The 24,564-nt window shown below is 46.8% G+C and overlaps 2 protein-coding genes and 2 pseudogenes across 2 annotated transcripts; 2 read left to right on the forward strand and 2 right to left on the reverse strand.

Annotated features, from left to right (window-relative positions):
* Window positions 1–1,839: 1,839 nt before the first annotated feature.
* Window positions 1,840–3,250, forward strand: LOC112898213 (annotated as a pseudogene).
* A 377-nt stretch (window positions 3,251–3,627) lies between these two features.
* On the reverse strand, window positions 3,628–5,540 carry LOC112897318 (auxin-induced in root cultures protein 12-like). The gene is made up of 2 exons (XM_025965597.1): window positions 4,486–5,540; window positions 3,628–4,397 (listed from the first exon to the last, which is right to left on the reverse strand). Exons 1-2 carry the CDS (start codon window positions 5,233–5,235, stop codon window positions 4,344–4,346), a joined length of 804 nt encoding a protein of 267 aa, XP_025821382.1. The 5' UTR covers window positions 5,236–5,540; the 3' UTR covers window positions 3,628–4,343.
* A 9,995-nt stretch (window positions 5,541–15,535) lies between these two features.
* On the forward strand, window positions 15,536–16,546 carry LOC112898214 (annotated as a pseudogene).
* A 3,758-nt stretch (window positions 16,547–20,304) lies between these two features.
* On the reverse strand, window positions 20,305–22,152 carry LOC112897020 (cytochrome P450 76C2-like). The gene has a single exon (XM_025965183.1). It carries the CDS (start codon window positions 22,071–22,073, stop codon window positions 20,547–20,549), a length of 1,527 nt encoding a protein of 508 aa, XP_025820968.1. The 5' UTR covers window positions 22,074–22,152; the 3' UTR covers window positions 20,305–20,546.
* Window positions 22,153–24,564: the final 2,412 nt, after the last annotated feature.

The raw sequence follows: 24,564 nt of genomic DNA on the forward strand, positions 1-24,564 counted from the left end.
GTGCGCAGTCCCATGGCCCCGGGTCTGCACGCGTGCTTCTGCGATGGAGTGACGGTCGGCAGCCGCGGTGCAGACGCGAAAGGCGAGGGAATGGTTGCCGGCGTGCAGGCAGTGCGGTGCAGGCGTGCGGGGCCGAGGTAGCGGCGGTCAGCATGGAAGCGGCCAGCCGGAGGTGGGGTGCCAAGCAGAGCCAGCTCAGGGGCAGGCGGGTGGCGCAGGGACAAGCAGAGACCGGAGGCAGGACGCGAGCCGGGCTAGGGTGAGCGGTCAGCAAGCGCAGGCGAGCGGCGGCCATGGACGACGCAAGCGAGCGGGTGGCCAGTGCAGGCGAGCGGGGCCGCGGACGAGTTCCTGCAGAAGCAGACCAGGGGCGGGCGGCTGGCGCTCAAGTGAGCTTGAAACTCCTCCATCCACCCTCCGATATGATGTGAGGAAAGGATAAGGCTCATGAATAAAAAAAATAAAAAGAAAAATAAAAGAGGATGACAAATGGACCCCACAAATGATAGGTGGGCTCCAAAAATAACGGTTTCTAAGGTGGTGAAAAGATCATCCAACCCACACTTCTCAACCCCTAAACCAAACAGAAAATAGGGATGCACCCATTCCTTTCAATCAAACATGAGATGGATTCATCCTAACCAAGAAAAGTAGGATGGAGCCAACCCATCCTCTTTGGTCCCTAAACCAATTACATGCTTAAAGCGACAACTCCACATGTCCATACAATGCGGGGTTCCCATATCGTGGAGTTGTACATATATGAATAACAAATTTGAGTAACACATTTGACTAGAACATGTCTTTGTGCTTTTCTTAATTCATTGTTAATTTGGCGTTATCCGCATGAGTTGCTCCCTTATCAAGAAAGTCAAACTTAGTCACTACTAGAGAGCACCTCAAGTGTGAAGCTACTAACTCTCATCCAGTTGGTTATGGAATCAGCCAATGGGCCTCATGATTGATATGGGCGGTGGATCGGTTCAAATGGCCTATGCTATCTCTGCAAATGCAGTTGGAAATGCTCCATGCGTTCTTGATGGGACGGATCCCTACTTTACAAAGGAGTACCACAAAGGAAAAGATTACAACATATATGTTCACAGGTTTATCTCCACATGAGTAACAATGAAAAGCAATTAATTGCTTTTGTTATAGTGAATGATCATTCATTCGGTAAAGAACCAGAATGATCATCCAGCACATTATTTTTCTTGCAGTTACTTGCGCTTCGGTTGTTATGCAGCCCGTGCAGAGATTTTGAAAGCAAAGAATGGACCATTCAGCTACTGCGTGCAACGTGGATTTAGTGGTACGAATCAAAGATGTTGATGACATAAGTATAGACGCTCCCTTTAAATTTTCAAAAATCATGAGCATCATGCATAATTAGGTTTTTCCCTTTGCTTATCTTTTTTCCATTTCGTGAAAGTAAATACACTTACAATGGGCAGAGCTATGATGCAACTGCTACACAAGAAGAAAAAACAGTGTATGTATAGTTGGCCATTCGGGCCGCCCAGCACGGCCCGGCCCCCCGATTAGGCCCAGCACGATTGGCCCGATTACTTATTCGTGCCAGGCCAGGCCAGCCCACGTGCCGAGGCCTCAGCCCAGGCACGGCATGGAGGACTTTTAGCCATGCTGGGCCAGCCCGATGGCCCGATTAGCCCAAGCAGGCCCATGGCACGAGACGGTTGGCTGCGCTGCCGCGCAGCAAGCGGAGGGGAGGCCGGACGCGGGCTGCATCGCCGATCATCCGTGCGGGGAGGGGAGGAAGTGCCGCTGGCCGCGCTGCTGGCGGGGAGGGGAGGAGGTGCTGCTGCAGGCCGCGCTGCCATGGGGAGGAGGGGAGGAGATGCCACCGCGCGAGGAGGGGAGCAGGTGCCGCCGGCCGCGCCGCTGGCGGGAGGGGAGGAGGTGTTGGTGCGGGCCGCGCTGCCGCGGGAGAGCAGGACGCGCCGCCGTGGGGAGAGCAGGCCATGGGGGAGGGGAGGAGATGCCGGCTGCCGCCGCACAGGATGGAAAGCGGTCGGGCGGCACCACAGTGGGGTGGAGGGGAGCAGGTGGGGTGGGAGTTAGGGTTCCGAGGATAAAAATATGTGTATATATGTGGGCTCGTGGTGGAGTTTCATTTGGTGGGCTGAAATTATAGGCCCTATCGGGCTAGGTTAGTTAACCGCACCGGGCTGGGCCGGCCCACATGCCGAGACTTTGGGCCAGGCACGGCAGAGGCTCGAATCGGGCTGGCCTGAACCCGATTAACTTCATGTCGAGCTAGGCCCGTGCCGGGCCAAATAGCCTCGGGCCAGATGGAAAACTATAAGTGTATGCCAAGTGCAAGAAGGAATTAGTAAGGAAGGCACTAAATATTAATGCCCCATGCAATTGAAGAACAACAGTTTCGATGGAGTGTGGAATGGGGCCGGGGTGGTGGTGCTGGTCAGTATAACCTATATGTTAGAGATCCAGCTTCCACTATGTTGCTACCGAGGTTGTAACTTCTAGTTTTGAAGCAATTTGGAATCTTTTCTCATTTGTCACATGCAAGTAACAATTGGAATTTTCTCTCTAAAGGTCGGGATCATCAATAATAATATATAAAACCCCCAGCGCAAAGGCGACCCCTGCAGCATTCGGAGATTCAACAGAGAAGGTTTGCCAATTGAGCGTCGAAGAACTCAAAGCAGCACATCCCAATGCCAAGGATGTCGATATTCCGTACCTATATATTCATGGATCTCACCTACCAGTACACGTTACTAGCTCGTGGATGGCCTTGGTAAGTATATTAGACTGGTGATGAATATATTGTTAACCTAGCAGCATTACTGACCTGTATCACATACGCCCAGTCATTGATGACTGAACCGACTGAGATGACGCTTTCCGAGCCGTCTCTGATGTGCATAGTAGTGGAACATCACATTTTGAAAATGATAATTTTGGATATGGAAAAAAAAGTAATTGTAGCAACGAGTATTTGGGACAGTATTATTTATGTTCGACAACCAACAGCACCGACAAAAAACAAGAGAAGGAGCGCATAACAATTCGATGCTAAGGCATTGCGTAACCTGTATGGATGGTTGTGTGAACTGCAGGTGTCGGTCCAACAAAAGAGAGCACGCTGGTGGATGAGGCGGTGAAGCATGGAGAGCACTACGTTGAAGCCGCATGGCCTCTCGGTGATGCTATCGAGGCCGCCTTGTCTCCCAAAAAGGGGCTTGCAGGTGCATGGTTTGCCTGAATTATCTTCATTGTGACGTGATCGATCTCTACATTGCTCTATGTGAGTTAGCCTTAATTTGTCACACGAAGAAACAACGTTTGCGCCTTAATTCCACGGCTGTATTGTTATCCTAAGATTCTCAAGTCTCTAATAATAAAGCAATTTTTTGAGTAACATTTCACTCCCATACCATTAAAGAATAAATGGCACTAGGATGTTTGAAAGAGTCGAATTGATCTAGAAGTCTGATGGGTTAGTTTGGCTCAAATTTAAACTGAATTTATTGCATTTGAATCTCAACCTGTCTTTTTCGGACATATATTTTGTTTCTGCGAGGATTTTTAGGACATATATTGACTGGACAGGATGGTTAGAAGAAGTACACGCACACGTACCTTCCTGACTGAAAAATGGCTTTGTACAGAAAAAAAAATCCAGAAGTGAGAACGATAAAAAAAAATCCCACATGTATGAAAAATAGACTTGCCCAAGCACCTCCATCATTCGGAAGGGACAAGGACAGCACGCTGAGGCCGAACTGGTCCTCTTTACACGGCTGCGTCTGCTAAGCCAGGTTGACCGCCCGGGTCCTCTGTGGTCGCGGTCACCACCACCTTGTCACAGCAACTGGCCGTGCCATTGAGGAAGGAAAGAAGTTAATTGGTGCCCCCCTGCCGAAGTTGCCAAGATCATGCCACAATCACTGAACCTTGATGATAACCGCCACCACCTGCTCATCCGGCCGGGCTAGCGCTTTGCGCAGATCATGCATCTTGTAGGCATAATCAACAGCACTAGTGCATGCTAGGCGTGGACCTATGGCCCGGTCTCGCTATCGCCTGATCCAAAAACGGACTCTCCTATTTTTTAGGGAATTTTTTCTTGAGGTCATTGAGTGGGACAGAGTTGAGAATCATGTAGCAGGCAAAAAGAAAGGGGGAGGCATGCTTCCAAGTAATGATCACCTCAACATTTCACTCTAGGATGTTCATGATGCCCTGAGCACTAAGCCTTACTGACACTCGTGCTGGTTCAGAAACTAAGTCATCAATAGGTGCCAAAACATAAACAAGAAGAAGCGGCAGTAAACGGTATTCATCAACTGCATATGTCATTCCAAAACAGAGTATAGAAGTGTTTTCTGGGTTTTGCTATTTATGATTGTCTGAAAAAGGGAAAATCGAAGTCAATAAAGAAAAGGACACACAAAAAAATGAATGATGTGGTTTATAGCAGCAGCTATCCTACCATACCATCGTCAAGAAGCCAAGCACAGCCAGTACGAGGACGGCAGGCGCCGGGACTCCGGCCGTGTCCGCCGCCCGTGAGATCGCCCTGCTTAACGGCGTCCCGTCGCCGCTACCGTCACCGGAGCTGGATGGGCCGCCGGCGGGCGCCGGAGCGCTCGCCGCAGCCCCGTCGGAGAGGACGAGCTTGCCCTTGGAAGCGAGGTTGTCGGGGTCCATGGCGTGCATGTCGGGCGCTCCCCTGGTCACGGAGGACCCGACCTGCCACACGTGGTTCACCACCTTCTTAACCCCCTTGTTGTCCAGCCGCAGCGTCGCGTACAGCCGGACCTTCCCGCCGCCACCAACGTCGGCAGCGAGGCCGGTGGCCGGGAACGCGATGGGCGTCGGGGCTACGCCGAGCGGCGCGTAGCCGGTGATGTTGTAGGTCCTGACGACGGCCTGCACGGATGAGTTGGCGGTGCCGCCCGCGAGCGCCACAAGCGCCTGCGCGCCCACCATGCCGGTGCCGGCGGGGTTGATGCCCCACGCCACCCACCCGCCGGGCGCAGCCGGCGCGGCCACGAACGCCAGCGACAGCGAGGGCCCGGACGCGTCGTAGGTCCAGTGCAGCGACGCGCCGAGGTAGGGAAGGTCCTCGCACGTCACGTAACTCCTCCCGGACGGGAAGTCCTCGCCGGCGCACGAGGACATGGCCGCCGGCAGGGCCGCGACGAGCAGGAGCAGCGCGAGCCGGTGCGGCGCCGTTGAAGCCATGTACAATTGGAGACGAAGCTTTCACTCCTCCGTCTGCCGCCGCCGATGCTCTGTTTTGGTGTGGACGACTTATGATAGGGAGTGGAGTAGTGGACTAAGCTTAATTATTTTCTGGGAGGTGGATGAATAATTTGATTGACTTTGGGGTGACGAAGGTGTGGCGACAAAAATAGGAACACGAGTGAGGATTCGATCGCAGCAGTTGGACCTTGTAAATTCCTATCAAGAATTAATGGTTGATTCATGTGGAGGAGATATGGCCAAATTGGCAAATTTCCATGGAAAACCAACCGGGACATTGACACAAAGCTCAAAAAAGAACAGATGATGCGCGCTGCATCGTTGTAGTGGATGTAGAAATCAGCGTGTCCTCTCAACGACAGGCTGAGAAGAGAAGACGAATTGTCTGCTTTGATGGATACTACTTCCGTTGTTCCAAATTATAGGTGCTTTTAGCTTTTTCTAATGCATAAATTTTGTTATGCAATTAGATATACACTATATCTAGATATATAATAAAATCTAGAAAAGCTAAAACGATCTGTAATTTTGAATGGAGAGCGTATGTGCCGACGAGTTGTTGAAAACATGAGTATTACATTGAAGACACTTTTGACCTACACTCCTACTTTCCAAATTTATCTTCGTTATTAATATATCGGTTCCTAGTTCATTACATGGAATATTGTGACATATCGGATTTATGATTAAAATGGTCAAAACATATGCTGCGCACAGAAATGTTTCTCCAATTAATAAAACCAGGACTTGATCGATTAGAAAGATCTCAGGACAAACAGAGTCATGGTGAGGCGACAAGATGTAATAAATAATACAAAATGAGGGTACATTACTTAGTTAGATTTCCTATATTTGATCATGTCCATCCGAGTTCGAGTATCTACTCGTGATGAGTGGTTATGTTATTAGCTAATTATTCTTTGTGTGTGTTAACAGTGAGGTACCATTTGCAGTTATTTCATCAATCTCAACATCTATCAGAAATCGGAAGCACTCATGGGTTAGGGTACCCATAGATTCACGTAAAGGATGCACACAATACCCTATGAGAACCTCAAAAAGACTAGGCTAGTAGAGCTTGAGCCTGGTGATGAACACATCACATGCATCTCGTTGTATACTGACACATACTCTAATGTTGAAAGAATATGGTAGTTAAGAACATACATGCCTGAGTAAAGGGCTCGAATTGAGATAAATGTATTTCATCGTAAGAAACACTTAACTTTTTAGGTAAAGAACAAACCAGTCTCTATACCCATATGGTGGATATATACAACCAAGGGTTACAGGACCTCCTAGACTCTAAACCTCAAATAGGGGTCTCAAAAATATAAGAAAAAGAAACTCTAAAATAAAGAAAGAAATTTAGAAGACTAAGCTTCAATTTTTTTCTCTGTTCACATTTCATCCTTGTAAAGTCTTTACGCAGTAGCAAACTATCACCTCTCATCTTTTTAGAATCTTGAAGTCCGAAACGTCCATTGCTGTGGAGTAACAAAGCTAAACTAAAGGAACTCCAAGGCGACGCTCCAAGAAAAAAAATAACATCGAAACGTCGTCGCTGCCTCATCCGACATGCCAGAAATGGGTTTTTACCCGAAGATCCATGACAAAAAAACAAAATATTAATAAATCATTATAATTTAGAAATGTCAAATTTTTCTAGAGGTTAATCTGGATAGCTGTCTCTGTCACCCCGTTGGTAGCCACCTCAATTACACTGTGTTTAAAAATGACGTGAGTAAATAAAGGCAGAAAACAAGTTGGAAAAAAATCCAAACACATCAGTTACCTCATCATAAATGGCATAAATCAAAATACTTAGCATACAATAATATATTAAAAATAATTTAAATGAATAATCTAATCTTCATTCTTCAATTAAAGATGTCATATTGGTTTGATTATATTTCTGAATTTCAAGAGTGTAATTGTGTAGGTAGAATAAATAATATTTCAAAGATGAGCAAAACCAGGATCATGTTTCCTGGCCTTCTCCCAAGATCAAGGACGTGAACTAATAAGCATGAACACTGGTTAAGTCCTGCATGGGGGAAACAAAAGAGAAAGAGCAACAGTTCTAAACAATGCTATCTAAATATTAACTATTAAGGTTATGGACAGAAAAGCAGGTTTATGAGAATATATTGGCGATCATCCTTGTAGCTCCAACATATGTTAAATTTACGAAACGGACAGCAGAATTGAACATACTAGTGAAGCAGATTTAAAATACGTCCCATGTTTACGGTAACCTGTGTTCAGAGAAATAGACGTCTAACTTAATTGCAGAAATAATGTGGTGGCCAGAATGATGAGCATTGTTTTTCAGTACTGAGGCTACACTAATTGTGAACTGAGAAGTAGAATAGTCAGAAATAAGCTCACGAGCACAAATGCACGAGATTACTTATCTATAAATACTGCAGTAACAAAAAAATGATTGACATAGTTTTCTGACTGTGAGTTACAAGAATTAAATTCTTGATAAGTGATAGTTTTAATCCATGAATTTACTGAAAAATATCTACGAGGTTCAGCCATAGTTTGAGATTTTAGATTGGTGCTACTAAGAATCCAGATCTAGATAAATCAACCACAACTATAGAACCAGGTGAAATCAACTACAAAAGTATGCAGCCTGCTTGTAACAAGTTATGCAACCTACATCAATCTATATTTGAATGAATCAAACAAAACTATGGATGCAGTGACCCCTAAACCAATTGCAATCGGAAGACTAGACCAATTGTAACTGTACGAATCTAACTGCAACTAGAACTAAACCAGTTGCAACTGTACGAATCTAACTGCAACCGGGACTAAACCAGTTGCAATTGGTTCACATCCAATTACATTTGGTTGAAACTAGATATGATGAGTTGCAACTCCAAGATGAAACCAATCACAACTTGGGTGGACGCACTCTGTATACAAAATACACCCTAGTGCCTTGTAGATATACAGTATATACATATATGAAAGAGAGAAAAAACATCCAAACTACGTTGAGACATGTGGGGCTTGGGTTCTTGTTTATAATCAAGCTACCCTAAGATTCTTGATGGCTGTTAGAAAAAGACCCGTCGGGATATTAATACCAAAGAGCTTTAATCTTATCATCTTAATTATCAAACACCTTGCAACGAAGAATATTGGAATACAAATTAAACAACGTTACTGATTCTGAAAAACGTTAACAAACACTTTAGTAATAATGGGAAAATAAAGAACTATTTGTTTCTGTTGTTCAGACCATACTGCGAAAGAACCATATGCTTTTTTACATTATACTAGATGGTTGTCCTCATTTTTAGTAACATGAGTAGTTTGCTGTGTTTTTATCATGCAGGCTTCGATAAAACATCAGCTAATATGCATATAGCAGATACATTTTTGTCAGCATTTGCAATATGGTTTCCATCGTTTGGTGTTTGGGTTTGACAATGGGAGTTAAGCAGCATCATTACTACTTTGCCCTTGCCCCTATTTACTTGCATTTTTCCAACCAAAACAACACAAGCAGCGCATTTCTTCTTCTTCTCTAGCCTGAGTTAACAGGGGCTACTTATAATGAAATGACCAAATTTGATGGTAACAGAACAATGGTAAAAAAACAAGAAAAATGTCCATATTGCTGGATCAGTTATTTTGGATAATGAAGTGATAAAGCAAATGTTAATTTGATGAATCCAAAATCTCCCAACATATACTATCATTGTTGATATAAATTTTCTAAGCATCCTTCAATTTCCTTTTTGCTGCATCAAGATCAGGTTTAACAAATATGACTTCGTAACCATCCTTCATTTTAAGAAAAAAGATTTGTATCATCAGGATCGCGACCAATGACGCGAACAGTCATTACAACTTGATCATCATCAAGTTTTTAGTAGATTCTTGATCAGTTCAAACAACTTGCCATCACAATTTACGATTGCGTGACATGTTATGATGTGAATAGTCATCACAACTTGATCAATAACTGAGCTAAAATTTGGGTTAATTGCGAATAACCTGCATAAACACGATCTGCATGCCTTACACTAATAGCACATGAAAATAATTCTGCATGGCACTAAACACTTATATACATTAAACAGTCCTTACTTTTGCTGTTATTCAGTTAAACTGACACTAGCAGACGCTTAAACTTGATTGGTTCACTTAAATCAAATGTCATGCGTCTACAAAATATCAGGACCCCCCTGGAAAGATATCGGTGGGAATTCCTCCCGTCAACTCCCTTTCCCATCCCAATGTAACTCGCAATCTCATGAAACAAACAAGAAACTTTAATTTGAATCTCCGCTTAAACTAACTCTCATTCTCTCTCATCAATCCCCACAACCAAACGAGCCATAGGACTCTGAATCTTTGCAAGTGACCTGCAACTTGAAAGAGCATGATGGCTACTTGTTCCTCTGACCGAGCTATATATGAACGTTGTTTCTCAACAATCGACTGGCCGCAAGCAGTCATTCTAAGCTCTTTGTTTTTCAAGTAAACCAATGTGTTAATTGCTTAGGGAGTACAATACAATTGCGCAATAAAAGTGGGCGCTTGCCTCAACCTAAATGCAGCATAAACAATGCTCGCTCCAAACGGATTTGCTCAAATTTTATTATCTCACTCATCTCCACATTCTGCAAGAGCTGCATCCGCACCTTCACCTCCTGGATCACCAAACCAATTTTCGATCCATCGACACCTCACTTACAGAGGGCACGCACTACTCTGCAAGCACAATCTGATCCCTCAACGTACGCTGGAGCCTATCTGCTTCAGCTGGACCTGCACAACGGGACAGCATCTGCCAGGGCACGCCCAGAAACGGTACGGTGCTGTCTCGTGCAAGAAAACACCAACACCACCCTGACGCCCCTGACCCGTTTGCTCCAATAAAGCAGCCGTTCTAATCCAATCTGCTCTCCGGCTGCAAATTAATTGTTGTCAGCAACCGTTGTAAAAAAGAATGAGCCCAAGTCTATCGTCTTTGCTAGTTTCTATCTCTTATGACAAGTAAAAAAAGCCCAGGTCTCGGCGCCTAGGACTCTAGGCGACTCGAGGGGGTCTTAGGCGATTAGGGTTTCTACGCTTCTCTTCCTTCCTCACCCTGGCTGTCTCCGATCTTCCCATCCTGGCCGAGATCTGAGACAGCTTCCACATCCCTAGTGCACCCGGTGTCCACTAAAATCTGCTGTGCAGCCATAACCTTCTTTTGCTAGCCATAAACCCTAGTCGTCAACGTCAAGTGTGTGGTCCTGACTAGGCGAGATGGAGGACATGGAAGGCATGCTGAGGAGGATGAGGCTGTCGGAGGCGAAGAAGAAGGGGATCCGGATAGGAGAACGTGATGATCATGGCAAGGGAAAGGAGATGAAATTGCAGGCGATAGGGAAACTGTTGACAGAAAAACTGGTGTCGGCGGACGTGGTGGAGCAGGCGTTGGGGAGAGTTTGGTGCCCGACCAAGGGCATGGAAGTGAAGGCGCTGGGGGAGAATCACTTCTTGTTCACTTTTCTTCAGGATTCAGGGAAACGCAAGGCAATGGAGGAGGGTCCGTGGATGGTGGCGAGGGACGTGATGGTACGGTGGTGTCTGAGTTTGATGGATCAAAAACCCTAGATGAGATCGATTTCTCGTTCATCCCGATCTGGGTGCGTGTGATGAAATTACCTTTGGGGATGCTGGATAGGGAGACGGCGGAGATCATAGGAGATGAGATTGGGGTTTTCATGGACATGGATTTGGAGGATAATCACTCGGATGTGGGATGCTTCTTGAGGTGAAAGTTCATCTGGATATTAGACAGCCACTGACAGTAACGGTGGATGAGAAGGATCGGTGGTGTCCAGTGGCGTACGAATTTCTGCCTGATTTTTGCTATGTATGTGGTATAATTGGGCACATTGATAAATCTTGTGAGAAGAAGGTGGCGAAGGGTGAGCTGCCGCAGTTTGACAAGAAGCTCAGATATATCCCACAGAAGCAACGTGGCGACTGAGGGACGAGCCGTTCCTCTGAAAATCGAAGCTTTTGGAGATTGGGTTCTAGGGGGGATGGTGTGAACAGATGGGGTTCTGGTCGTACTGGAAGTGACGCCCCATCCTGGCGTAGGAGCACGCAGAGTACGGGTGAGGGGAAGAGAGGAGGGCAAGGAGAAGAAGATGATGTCACCATCCCGGTTAAATTGGGACAGAATCTGAAAGGGGGTGCTGAAAAAATTAAAAAGATTATGAATTTGGAGGTGAATGTGGTGCAGAAGGATCCAAAGGAGCCGATTTCCAATGCAGAAGAAGGAGAAGGGGTGGAGGGAGATTCTCCCGGTAACAGGATGATTGTCGATCATCAGGACGGAGGGGGAATGAAGCTTTGAATGAGGTAAGGAAAAATAAAGGCGAGAAGGTGGAAAAAAGAAGAACGTATAAGAAAATTCAGAGAGAGGGGACCAAAAATGGAGGGGTGGTGCAGGAAGGAAAAAGAGTGAATTCCCTCGATGCTATTGAAAATTGTATGAATCCCTTCAGTGCTATTAAAATTCTTAGATTCCCACTGAATGCCACTAGATAAAATTTGAAATCCCTCCTATACCATTTCGGTTAGCTCAGTTAGGAAAGGGTTAACTGGCGAGTAATATAGCTATTTTGCCCTGCTCCGCATGCTGTAGGTCCTGTTCTCTGCTCGCTGCTTCTAGAGCCACCGCCAGCCCACCATTTTCCGCTGTTTCTTCACGCTCGGCTCCACACCAGCTGAGAATAACGACCCACGGGATGCTGCGAGGACACAAGGTTCGCTCTAGTGTTGGTTGCTTAGGCGGCAGCGTCGCGAAGAACTTCATGGCGCTTAATGGCCAGCAGCTCTAACTCTTCCGTTTCCAACATCAAATCCTCAATTTGAGTTGCAACTACACATGCAATTGGTTGAAATTGACAACTGCGTTGAGGCTTATTGACTCCTTGCTTGCTTGCTGCACGCGTTCAAGCCCCTGCGTCATGCTGTACCACGTCGCGCGCGGGGGAGCAAGAGGCGCTGGATTGCTGGAAGCCGGCCGCGCGGCACAACAGCTGAGCAGCGGCGGAGCGCGTCGCACAGAACCAAGCCCGGGGGGCGCCGTCGCCCGATGCCACTCCGGCATGCATCAAAGGTTGCTGCCACTGCGCCCCGCCCGGTGCGCTCGCCGCCGCTGTGCATGGAGGCCAGCCTATGCGCATGCATGGCAAGCAAGCAAGCGAGAGCCCGTGCTTGGAAGCAAGCATGCTGCAGGCAGCATGAGCTTGCTGCAGCAGCTCGCCCGTAGGAGTGAAGTCAGCCGAAAGTTGAAATTGAAGTCGCCGTCGAGCAGGTGCTTATGCTTGACGGTGTTTAGTTGTGGACCCATATAATCAGTGGAACAAAACTAACGGCGATGGCATTGAAGGGAACATGAATTTCAAACAATGGCAGTCAAGGGAAATGAAAATTTTTGATGGCACCGAGGGGATCAATACAACTTTCAATGGCATTGAGGAAATTCACTTAAGGAAAAAAGGCAAAGAAGAGGGAATTGGAGCAGGAGGTGGAAGCTGCAGCAAAGGAGACAAAAAGAAAATTAGAAAAGAAGGAAGCGAGACCGTGGCAACACCAAACATGAATGAAGCGGGGCTGATGGATCAGCCCTGCAGTGACCAATGAAAATAATAGCTTGGAAATGCCGGGAGTTGGGAAACCACCCGACAGTTCGGGGCCTTCTGGGTCTCTAGAGGGCGGAGCAGGCAGATGTTCTTTTTTTTTTTGTCCGAGAGAAGAATGGACGAGAAGGGAATGCAAAAGTTCAGGTGGATGCTCGAGCTACCGAATATGCTAGTGCATGAGGGGGAAGGAAAAGGGTAGAGGGGGATTACAGTATTGTGGAGTAGGGGAGTTGACGTGAGCCTCAAGCACATGTCGAAGTACTACATCTACGTTGATGTGAAAGGTGCTTATTAGATATGTATAGCATTAACCAACTATATGTTGCAGTTGACTTATAACTCAAGTATGTACATGGCTATATATATTATATGAAAGTCACCCCCCAATTATGGGTGTGCAGTGTTCCCCAATCTCTCTACATGGTATCACGAGTTCAGGTTAAAACCATAATTCTTCCGCTGCCCTAACTCTCCTCCCCTCGCGCCGCGAATCCCCGTTGCACACCCACCATCGCCGCGTGCCTGCCTGCGCGCGCCCTGCAACGCCGCCTCGCAACGCCTGCCCTCGTGCGTCCGCAGCCCCAGCGTCGTGCGTCTTCCGCACGGGCGCAACCCCCCTGCTGCTTTGCCCGGCAGATCGCATCTAGGACCGGCCGTGCACGTCTCCCATTGATCTCATCTACTGATCAACCACGTGCCCCTCTACGCCGCTCGTATCTGCAGATCGTCGTACTCCCTCACCATGTTGACTTCCTCGACACTATCATCCACGACCTTGTCATCTTTGTCCTCGTCATTGACCGCCGACTCCTCCGGGCACATCTTCATCAACCCCTACGCCACAATCGCCTTCAAGTCGCATGTCCCCATGACTCTCGACTTGGCAACTCTGAACTACACGAAGTGGTCTTCGTTCTTCAGCATCATGTGCGGCAAGTTCGGCTAGATGTCGCACATCGACGGTTCGGAGCCCCGCACCGACCCCCCCCCCCCCCCCCGGCACAGGTGATATGCTGCCTCCGTAGCTAGCTGTATGGCTCAGTCTCTGATAGCATCCTCGACCACACTATGGAGCCCAACCAGACTGCACGTTACCTTTGGCTGGCCATCGAGGCCATCGAGAATCTCTTCCTGAGTCATGAGTTTCACTCAATGACCCAGGGAGACCTCTCCATCACCGAGTACTGCCATCGGATGAAGACTGCCGCCGATGACGTTGGCCACCCCGTCCCCGAGACCACCCTCATCCTCAACCTACTCCGCGGACTCAACAAGCGCTTCAGCACCACCGGCGACCACATCGCAGGGCTTCCGAACAATACTTTCGCTATGGCACGGGACCAGCTCGTTCTGAAAGAGCTGCGCCTTGCCAACGAAGAGAAAGTTTTGGCCTCCACCACCCTGATCGCCGCTGGCTCTTCTGCGGATCTACCAGCTGTCGCTCCACGTCGACTCCCTCTGACGGTAGCACCTCTGGTGGCTAGCAACCATGCTCCGACAGCAACAGGCGCAACTGGCGTAGCGGGAACTAGCAGCCCAGCACCTTCGGGGCCCCGGCCCAGCCACCTCGTGGCCCATCTCCAGCAACCGGCCTCCCAGCGGCTAGCCCATGGCTTTGTTTGAATCCATGGACCGGCCAGCAGAGGGCCAACACGGCCTGGGGTGGCACTGGCGGCACGGGCTAGCGCGGCCAAGCCCCCGGCCTCCTGGGTCCACACCCGCAGGCCCATACTGCCTTCGCGCCAGCCCAGTTCTCCCTGCTGCATCTTGGGACCAAGCAGGCCTGATTGCCGCACCACAGCAGATGGCACTGCAGGCCGGCTCTCTCTGGGTGGTTGATTTCGGAGCTTCCTCGCACATGTCTTCAACGGATGGTATACTCCACTCTCGCCTCCCCTCCTCGCATGCATCTACTACTGTAGGCAATGGTACAAATATTCCCATCACATCTCAAGGCCACTCCACCTTGCATACCCCTACGTCTGATTTTATCCTAAACAATGTCCTTGTTGTTCTGTCTATCATTAGAAATCTTCTTTCTATTAGACAGTTCACTCGTGATAATAGTTGTTCCATTGAATTTGACACTTTTAGTTTTTCTGTCAAGGACCTCAAGACCTGACATGTGATTCTTCATTGCAATAGCGATGGAGACCTCCACATGTTACCATCCACCACCACCCCTGCCACTCCACAGGCTCACCTCGTCATGTCTGCTTCCCTCTGGCACCAACGTCTTGGCCATCCCGGGCATGCTGACCTAGATAGTTTAAAACATTTGAATTCTATCTCTTGTAATAAAGTATCCCGCTCCATTTGCCATTCTTGTCAGCTTGGCAAACATGCGCGTCTACCCTTTAGCTCTTCGGTCTCGAACACTAGTGCTCCTTTTGAGATTGTTCATTGCGATGTTTGGACTTCACCTGCTCCTAGTATTTCTGGCTATTCATACTATCTTGTCATTCTTGATGACTTCACACATAATTGTTGGACGTTTCCTCTTAAGTGCAAATTGGAAGTTCACCAGCTCATGGTTGACTTCATCTCTTTTGCTAACACTCAGTCCCGGGCTCAAACTCGGTCGAGACAAATGTAAAAGATGAATGAGGGTATCTGTAGTAGTGTACCTACACACTTTAATTTACACTTTTACAGGAATAAGCATCGGTATAGGAGTTGGAAGTGCAGCAGGATTTATGATTCTGGTTTTCGTTGTGATCTTTGTGGCCCAAAGGTTTAAACATAAGAGGCAGATAATGTTGAAAAATAAGTTTTTCAAGCAAAATCGTGGACAATTATTACAACAATTGGTATCCCCAAGGGCAGACATTGCAGAAAGGATGATCATACCAATAGATGAGCTTGCAAAGGCAACAAAAACTTTGACAAAGCTCGTGAACTTGGAGGTGGTGGCCATGGTACTGTATACAAAGGAATTTTATAGACCTACATGCTATAGCTATCAAGAAGTCCAAGATAACCACCCAGAAAGAAATAGATGAGTTTGTAAATGAAGTAACCATTCTCTCACAGATCAATCATAGGAATGTAGTAAACCTTCTTGGATGTTGCAGCTAGAGACAGAAGTCCCATTGTTGGTTTATGAGTTTATTTCTAATGGAACCCTTTATGATCATCTTCATTTTGAAGGTCCCAAGTCACTACCGTGGGTAACTAGGTTAAGGGTTGCAACAGAAATTGCTGGTGCTCTTGCCTATCTTCACTCGTCAGTTTCAATTCCAATAATACATAGAGATATCAAGTCTAGTAACATACTTCTTGACGATACTATGACATCGAGGGTCTCGGGTTTTGGAGCTTCAAGGTACATACCAATGGATAAAACAGGATTAACAACAATGGTTCAAGGAACAGTAGGATACTTGGATCCTATATAGTTTTACACAGGTCACCTCACTGAGAAAAGTGATGTATATAGCTTTGGTGTCATTATTGTAGAATTGCTAACCAGGAAGAAACCTTTTTCATATTTCTTCTCCAATGGAGATGGCCTTGTTTCCCATTTTGTCAAGTTGCTTGCTGAGCAGAATCTGGTACAAATATTTTGGAGAAGAAGTAGATGGACTCCACCTTACTTTGTAACATTAGGATAGGGAGCATGTGAGAAGGACTGGAGAAGAGCCGGACTTGTCGGCCTCTCTTCTACCTTGTACCTCGATACGTACGAATCTTTTGAGTAAGTACCTGAGTTTATCTAAGTGCTAAAGTTCTTGGTAAAGTTATTCTTTTATTTTTATTCATTTAGGGTATCATCATCCGTTCTTGTAGCTGATACTCCTGTAGGGGGCCCTTGATAAAGACAGGATAACCCTACGCGACGCTAGAGTAGTAATCGACGGTATAAACATGGTGTTTAGGCCCTAGATTACTTTTGTTTGCCTCGAGCCCCACAGTGTTGTAGGGGTAGGCGGCAGGTGGTGATAGCCCTATCCGTCCGCCATGTTCCGGCGTGGTTTGTGCATCCCCCACGTTCGGGTTTCGGCATAGAGCTGTTGGCCGAAGTCACTTGGCAGATCAGGTGTGAGCCGGTGCCCAAAGTAAACGAATAGCATAGCAGTATAGTGTATCCTTCCTCAACCCTTTCCTTAGATAAACCACGGTACCCAAGACCACTATATCTCTTGTTCTTCAAGGTAAACTAGCTAGAAAACCGTTGCACCTCCATTTCCTGAGAAAATATGATGCCCTGAATACTTTATCGATGAAGTGCTACAGTGGTATATCCATGTGCTTGCGGATTTATTCGTAATTGTTAAGAAATACCAACAAATATTTAGTATTAAATTAGCATGAAGTTGCGAGGAAATGTAACTAATATCTAGAGGAAGAAAGGGAGTTGCTTTTGTTGCGGTAGATGTTGGTCGTAGACCATGACCCTAGCTCCGGCTTTTTCATGACATCTCAGCTATAAAATGTTGAAGAAAATGAGTTGTCAGTTATTCCGTATGAGATACTTGTGTTGCTGAAGGTTTTTGCCTATCACTATCATCTATAGTGATCTCCATTTTATGAAATGGAGTGCCTAATTCATAGTTGCTCCTAAGCGATTCAAATGGGTACCATCTGGTAAGTTGTAAAGTAAACAGAACAATCCTACTATAGATTGTTGCTGTCAAATTGATCACCGTAATTACTGCTCCAAATAATGATGATGTATTGAGTCTCACTTAATATGGGAAGCTCTAAGCATTGTAGGAGAAAGAAATCACTACAGCTGCCGAAGGGGAAGAGTTCCTGAGATTTTTGGAGCTGAGCGACTCGAGTAACGCGCCGTGGGAATGGAAAATTTTTCTAAGATTAATGGTGCCACATGACAGCTCGAGACTGGAGTAACTCAGCGCATATTCTAGAAGGACCTGGAACTGGAATTGAATCCTTGCGATAGCTTTCTTGGCATCCGATTAAACAAGTTGGTCAGATATGGACTAATGTGCACTCGATTTCGGTCTGATAGCAGGGCCAGGTTTCGTCTTTTAAAGATGCTAGAATAGTAAAGGTACTAACCAAGCAATAAACTGGCCTCATCTTCTCACAACCAGGATCATACTTCCTATTTGTCGAAGACACATGATGATTGATGAGGACTGAATAAATGAATGTCTTCTTATTTGATAAGCCAATGTACCAAACAAAAAAGTGTTAAATTTAAACAATACAATAATTCTATTATGCTTAACAAACAATGTAGGAAAAATTGAAGAGTAGATCAAAACTCAGAAGATGGAACATGTAAATGCAGCAGCGCGTCATAAGGGAAAAGCAAGCTGCGTGCCAGCCGAACATTATTTAAAAAAACGAAAAAAAAAGACACTGCAAGCCGAAAGGGACAGTATGGCTGGCCCCTGCTGACCGGCTGTGCTCCTGTGCTGATGGTTCGTTGCCCTTTTTATTGCAGCTCCAAACACTGTATGGGCTTCATTCCAGTCTTCCAGACTTTTTTTTTATAAGCTTCATTCCTGACTTGTATGGGCGTTAGTGGGTCTTTTCTTTTTTTTCTATAACTAGCTTAACTTAATTACAGGATTTGGGGGCCTGTGCACGCTGGTGCCCACCCTGCTCCTGCCTACGTACGGCCCTGGTCACAATGCCAATGGAACCAAGGTCCTATTTGGATGAGGTTGTGCATTTTGAAAATCTAGATTTTAGATGGAATTTTCAAAATCTGAACGGTACTTTTTGGATCTCTGGCCGTTTCTTCCTTTCCGCCCATACAACCAGTCAGGAATCAATGAAGCCCACACACCGCATGTTCACCCATAAAAGCAAAGGTATAAAAGAGATGAATTTTCAAAAATCTGGATTATGGATAGAATGTGAATGGTGATTTTGAAAATCAAGATTTTAGATGATTTTTCAAAATCTTCGTACCACCTTGACTGGTGAGCTATCCATGCCAACGATGAATGCTTTAGCGCAGCATTTACCTCATGTTTTAATCAAAACTTTGCAAAAATCTTCATAGTACCGTGACAGGTGAGCTATCCGTGTCGCTAACTAGAAGCTTTATTTAGCTCATGTTTTAATCAAAACGCATTCTTGTGGGACCCTAGACTTGCTAGTCAGAGACCCAGAAGCCAGAATCCTATCATAGCACAGGAGAAACAAAAAGCAGTGTTCCGCGAGCTAGGCCGGCTGGCTGTTGTGCGACGACGGAGACAGAATAAGAACAGCAGGGTAAGCACATGAGACGGTGGCTATCTCGCGGGAGTGTTCACTGGTCAGTTTGACCACTGGTAGTCTGGTTGGCTACTTCAATGGAGGAACCTAGAGGCTGGTCGGAAAGTCCAGGGAATTTTCGGGTGAGGTTTTGGTTTTTAGTAGAATACATTTCAAGGGCCCCTTTAATTTGCTTGTTCCTGGAGACTTAGATTTTCTTTAATTTTCAGCCTGGAGTTGGGTTTTGACTGTTACGTGGCCAAGCCCTCTCATGAATCAACATTATTTTATTTATTTATCATGATTATCTAGTGTTTAGAAAAATATAATTGGGATGCTTTTTCTTTGGATTTGTTTTGTGATAAGGTCAGTTCACTACCGGATTTGGATTTGTAGCATTTTAATTTCCAAAAAATATATAAAATTTATCAGGTGCATCAATAGGTGATAACTGAAGAGCTACATGACTAAAGTAGTGGAAGAAATGCATCCGAGAAAGAATTTAACAATTTAATACAGTAACACATAAACCCATTTATAGTGCAACGAGATACGTGCCCTCGCGCAAATAATGCTGCGAGTAACACGACGATGTACATAATTTCTGTTTCAACATGATAACATCACTAAAGATCTCATGTACGATACTCACAGAGAAACTAGACCGCGAGAACAGCAGCCTGGCATTCCGCATGCACAGGAGTCAGGAAACGGCGGTGTTCTCAAAGGAGACCAAAGAGCATTGGCTTTCTTCTACTAGTTAGGCTTGTTGCAAAATTCTTGGAATTTTGGTTTGCCTTGGATTGTAGTACAATAATACATTTTTCTAGTTGAAGCTATCCGAGAGTCACGGATGGTTCACTGCTAGAAGTAATTTAGATTCTTATGGGCCTAGAGTTCGGTTTTTAGCATTTTCATGGTCGGGGCATCTTCGCAAAATTAACATAATTTATACTTCTTAGTTATTCTAGTTTTCAAGAAAATTTTAACCAGGATATACTTTTCTTTGGATTTGATCCGTGATGCAGTGTTAAGGAAAAAGTTAATTTTACTACCCTCACCAATCCACTTTGTCGGCTGCTTAGCCTCTGAGCAAAATCAATGATGAATCTAACTATATAAGTCAATTTAAAATTTTGGATGCCGCACTGTAAACTTGTAGTGAAAATATGACTCAATTCATAGTACAATGCGATTGGAACCCTCGCGCAACTGCACCGAGTTTAGATAATCTCATTTTATTTCAATGTGATATGTAATAACGTTCCTACATACAGATCACATGTAATAAAATACTCTCACGTACTAAAAGAAAAAAAAAGACAGGAACATTGTAAGGCTGCGGAGATCGAGCAGCTCATCAGACATGCATGGACCAAAACTTTCAGTTTACCGGCCGGGCGAAACGATCGAGCCATGGAGAGAAGTCGAAGTCGATCATATCTCCTTGGGTATGGCCGTGAGGGGGTTGACGAGAGACAGCACCACCCCACACTTCTCCTTCATGTCGATCCCGCTCTCTCTGACCTCGGCTGGGAGCTCCCACTCGAAGCGATGGATCAGCGTGCCAAGGATCAGCGGTATCAGCTTCTGCGCGAGCGGCATCCCGGGGCAGATGCGGCGGCCGAGGCCGAACGGGATCATCTCGAAGTCCTGGCCCAGGTAGCTCCTGGTCTCGCCGCCGAGGAACCTCTCCGGGACGAACCTGTCGGCGTCCGGCCACGCGGCGGCGCTCCGGTTGATCGCCCACGCGTTCAGGATCACGTTGGTGCCCTTGGGGATCCGGTAGCCGTTCACCTCGATGTCGACCTCCGCCTTGCGGGGCACCAGCGGCACCACCATCCGTAGGCGGAGGATCTCCTTGACGACGGCCTGGAGGTACGGCAGCCGGGCGATGTCGGACTCCTCCATCAGCGGCTTGTCGCCGAGGACGCTGGTGAGCTCCTCCCTGACCTTGCGCATCACGTCCGGGTTCTGGAGCAGGTCCACCATGCCCCACTCGATGAGAGCCGCCGTCGTGCTCGCTCCGGCGCCGTACAAATCGGAGAGGAGGACTCTCATGACGTCATGGCTGAGCAGGGACCCCTCCTGCTTCCACTCGCCCTCCTCCTTGTCGAGGACCGTGTCGAGCACGTCGTTCTTGCGCGGCTCCCCGGCGTCGCGGCTGCGGCGGCGCAGGGCGACCTGCTCGTCGAAGTGGCGGTACATGATGGTGAGGAGGTTGGTCATCCGGCGGCGCAGGCCCTGGAGGTCGAGGGCGGTGAGTGGCGGGAACACGTCGGAGACGTTGGCCGTGCCGAGCATCCCGACGATCTCCTCGATGAGGTCCCGGAACACGGCCCGCTCCTTGGCCTCGAGGTCCGTGGAGTAGAGCACGCTCAGCAGCAGGCTCAGGATGTTGTCGAGCACGGCGTGCCGGAACACCACCGGGGTGCCGCGTGCCGCGTGGCCGGACACGTCCCGGTGGAGCGCCTCCACGATCTTGGTCTGCAGCTGCGCGCCGGCGCCCGAGGAGATCCGGCGCGGCGCGAGCATCTCGGCGGCGGCGAACTTGCGGAGCGCGCGCCACTTGCCGTCCTGGCTCGGGAGCGCGAAGATGGTGTGCGCGCTGTGGCCCATGGCGCTGAGCACGTCGAGGCTCGGGAGCCCCGCGATGCCGTCGGCCTTCTTGCCGCCCTCCCCGGCGTGGAAGACCGCGCGGAGCGCCTCCGGCGTGGAGATGATCACGTGCGGCACCATGCCGAAGCGGAGGCACATCAGGCCGCCGTAGCGCTCGGACAGGCGCAGGAAGGTCCGGTGCTGCTGCCCGTCCTCGCCGAGGTCGAGGAGGTCGCCGACGAGCGGCTTCGGCGGCCAGGGGCCCGGGGGGAGGCGCCGCCGAGCATCGCGGAGCAGCTGGAAGATGTACAGGGAGAAGAGGCCGACGACGAGCCACCCCAGGCACTCGACGACGAAGGAGGCCATCTTGCAGCTATCTAGCTGCTCGATCGATCTCTAGCTGGAAGAAGAAGAAGAAGCAGAAGCTTGGGAGTGAGTTGGGGCATACACTGCTCTGACACGTATTTATAGGGCAAGTAAATGCACCACGTGGAGGAGCTGCCTGTGTTATCTTAGGCAACTACCTGGAGGGTCTCTTCTGATCACTTGGAGGCCGCCCCGCCGCCATAGGAAGTCTTGGAGGCCATATGAAAAGCTATAAAAGTCTGTGTGTAAATAAAAATAATGCAGCAGCTTATCATGGACGTACGGAGGAAAGTTGTTGGAGTCCAAGCCGGCATGGGTCAGGATAGAAAAGTCCTTACGCATTGAGCCAAGTGTATCAACATGTACGCGATCAACGCAAGGCACGACCGCACGAGGAGAAAAGAAACAAGGCGACCAATAAGTTAGCAGGCAGAATTATTTACCTCAAAGAAAGAAATTCAGTAAAAAAGTAACAGTGCAAGGAGTAGGTCACAAGACATGCAAAAGTTTGTACATATGGAAGATTGAAAAAGTGTTTTAAGTATGAAAAGTAAGTAACTAACTTAAAGTGTGAAAAAGGAATTATTTACATTATGCGGTCTTCAAAGCATAAATAAATTGTCTGTGTCAAAAATTTTGTAAAGGGCTTGTTCGGATGGCAGCCTGGCCTGAGGGCTCTCTCCTGGGCAGGCGCATCTAGCCCCAGGCATCGAACGCCTGGGAGCACTGCCTGGTGCATGCAAGTTTCCTAAGTTGCAAAGTCGCAATCCAAAAAAAATCCTAAATTACACTTGGAAAATGAAACCATTTGCATGTGCCAATTACAATTTATTTATCTAAGTACTAACTTATTTAGGTTTACAAATATTCTTTTATGCAAACAGAATTCTTTAAAAATCATTCTTTTTAAAAAGTGATAACCATTTCCTTGGCGTTTGGATTCTTCACTAATTCTAGAAATTGGCAGTTGTGCATAGGTGTGTTTAAAACTCGAATCAATTTGTGCTGAAGCAAAAACACTTTATTATGGGCCCATGTGAAATTGTTTTATTGAGTTCTGTACTACACTATTTGCATGTCATCACACTCCATTCAATATAAGCCTTGGGTTACATCACGTCATTACCACATCACCTAGAACTAATAGCATTCATTCCAACGTTGAAAACTTAATGGTTTTAATAATTGAGAGTGGAAAAGTACACACTTTAGACAATGTTTGGGCACAAATTCAGAAAAAAGCCATCAAATGAATGAAGGATCTGAGGTCAAGCTGTATTGGTCTGAGGAATAAGTCTGTCCATAAATCATATACCCTCCAAATATATAAATAAAAGGTAGCAGACAGAATTAGTCAGCGGGTTTATTGAACCAAAAATCAGGAAAGACCATTGAATGATTGGCTAACCCAACCTATTGTATTGAGGTGGCTTCTAAGGTAACCGGTGCTGTTGTTGGCGTCGTTTTTAGTGAAACATAAAAGACACGCACGTATGTTCAGTGCAGATATGTGTAATGGTAGCTAGCTCAGTGGGCTAGGTACTTAGTCCAGCAAGCAGTATGACTAGTGTTCTAACTTTTAAATAGCAGGCTATAACGGAGCAATAGCGGTTTATAACAACTGCTACCACAACAATTTTGCACTAAATAGCGGATTATAGCGGCCAAGCAGTACCCTCCGCTAAATACTATATAGCCCACTATTAAAATTGGGTATGACCCATGCCTACTCTCGATGATTGGTATTTATTCACCGTGTTTTTTCGCATGGTTTCATCTATTGGGGATTGGCTAAGCCAACTTTTACAGGAGTGGACTCATGAAGTCTATGATAGAGAACATTCCAGCGGTCAGCGGATTATTAGGTGTAGATTTGATACGAAACTCTGGAGAGAGGTACACTCACAGTGTGGTGCCAGTGCCATGGATTTGGCTGGAAATTTTCATGCACTTCTCTATGGCAGGGATTGCATTGCAGGGTGTGCCAGGAGAACACAGTTGCTGCAGGAGCAGTAGAGCATTAGATATTTGTCCTCTATGACAGAGTGTAGACCATGCTGCATTTTGTTTATGCTCTTAATGGACTTGGACGCTTGCGATCCTATTCGTCCACCGACGACCATTACAATAAGTTATCCAAAATGTTCAGCGCTGGCCAATTCTAAGTCAGAGCTTACGGTAAACTAATAACGATCAACGTGACATCCCACATAAAAAAAAGAAGAAAATTATAATAGATATTTGAGATAGGTTGCAGGAGTAGCTAGCATTATTTGTTCAGGCAAGTTTGACTGCGGATGTTTGCTTATTCAATGTTCATCCGCGTGTAGGATGGTTCCTCGGTCAGAGCAAAGGGCTCATACTTGGATGTGAATAGACAATGGAAACAGCAACGAGGTAGCTATGATTGTCCAGCCATCTCGATCATATCTTGGATATATATGAATAGGACATAAAAGGACGCAGAGCTAGCCACGGTTTTCTCGGTCAA

Source organism: Panicum hallii, chromosome 6, assembly GCF_002211085.1.
Source record: "Panicum hallii strain FIL2 chromosome 6, PHallii_v3.1, whole genome shotgun sequence".
NCBI classification, from domain to species: domain Eukaryota; kingdom Viridiplantae; phylum Streptophyta; class Magnoliopsida; order Poales; family Poaceae; genus Panicum; species Panicum hallii.

What these genes read in the sequence shown, in the direction of transcription:
- LOC112897020 (XM_025965183.1), bottom strand. Translation starts at nt 22,073, where the DNA reads ATGGCCTCCTTCGTCGTCGAGTGCCTGGGGTGGCTCGTCGTCGGCCTC.
- LOC112897318 (XM_025965597.1), bottom strand. Translation starts at nt 5,235, where the DNA reads ATGGCTTCAACGGCGCCGCACCGGCTCGCGCTGCTCCTGCTCGTCGCG. An exon ending in TGCTTGGCTTCTTGACGATG is followed by an intron (nt 4,398 to 4,485) that starts GTATGGTAGGAT and finishes TCCCTTTTTCAG; the next exon opens with ACAATCATAAATAGCAAAAC.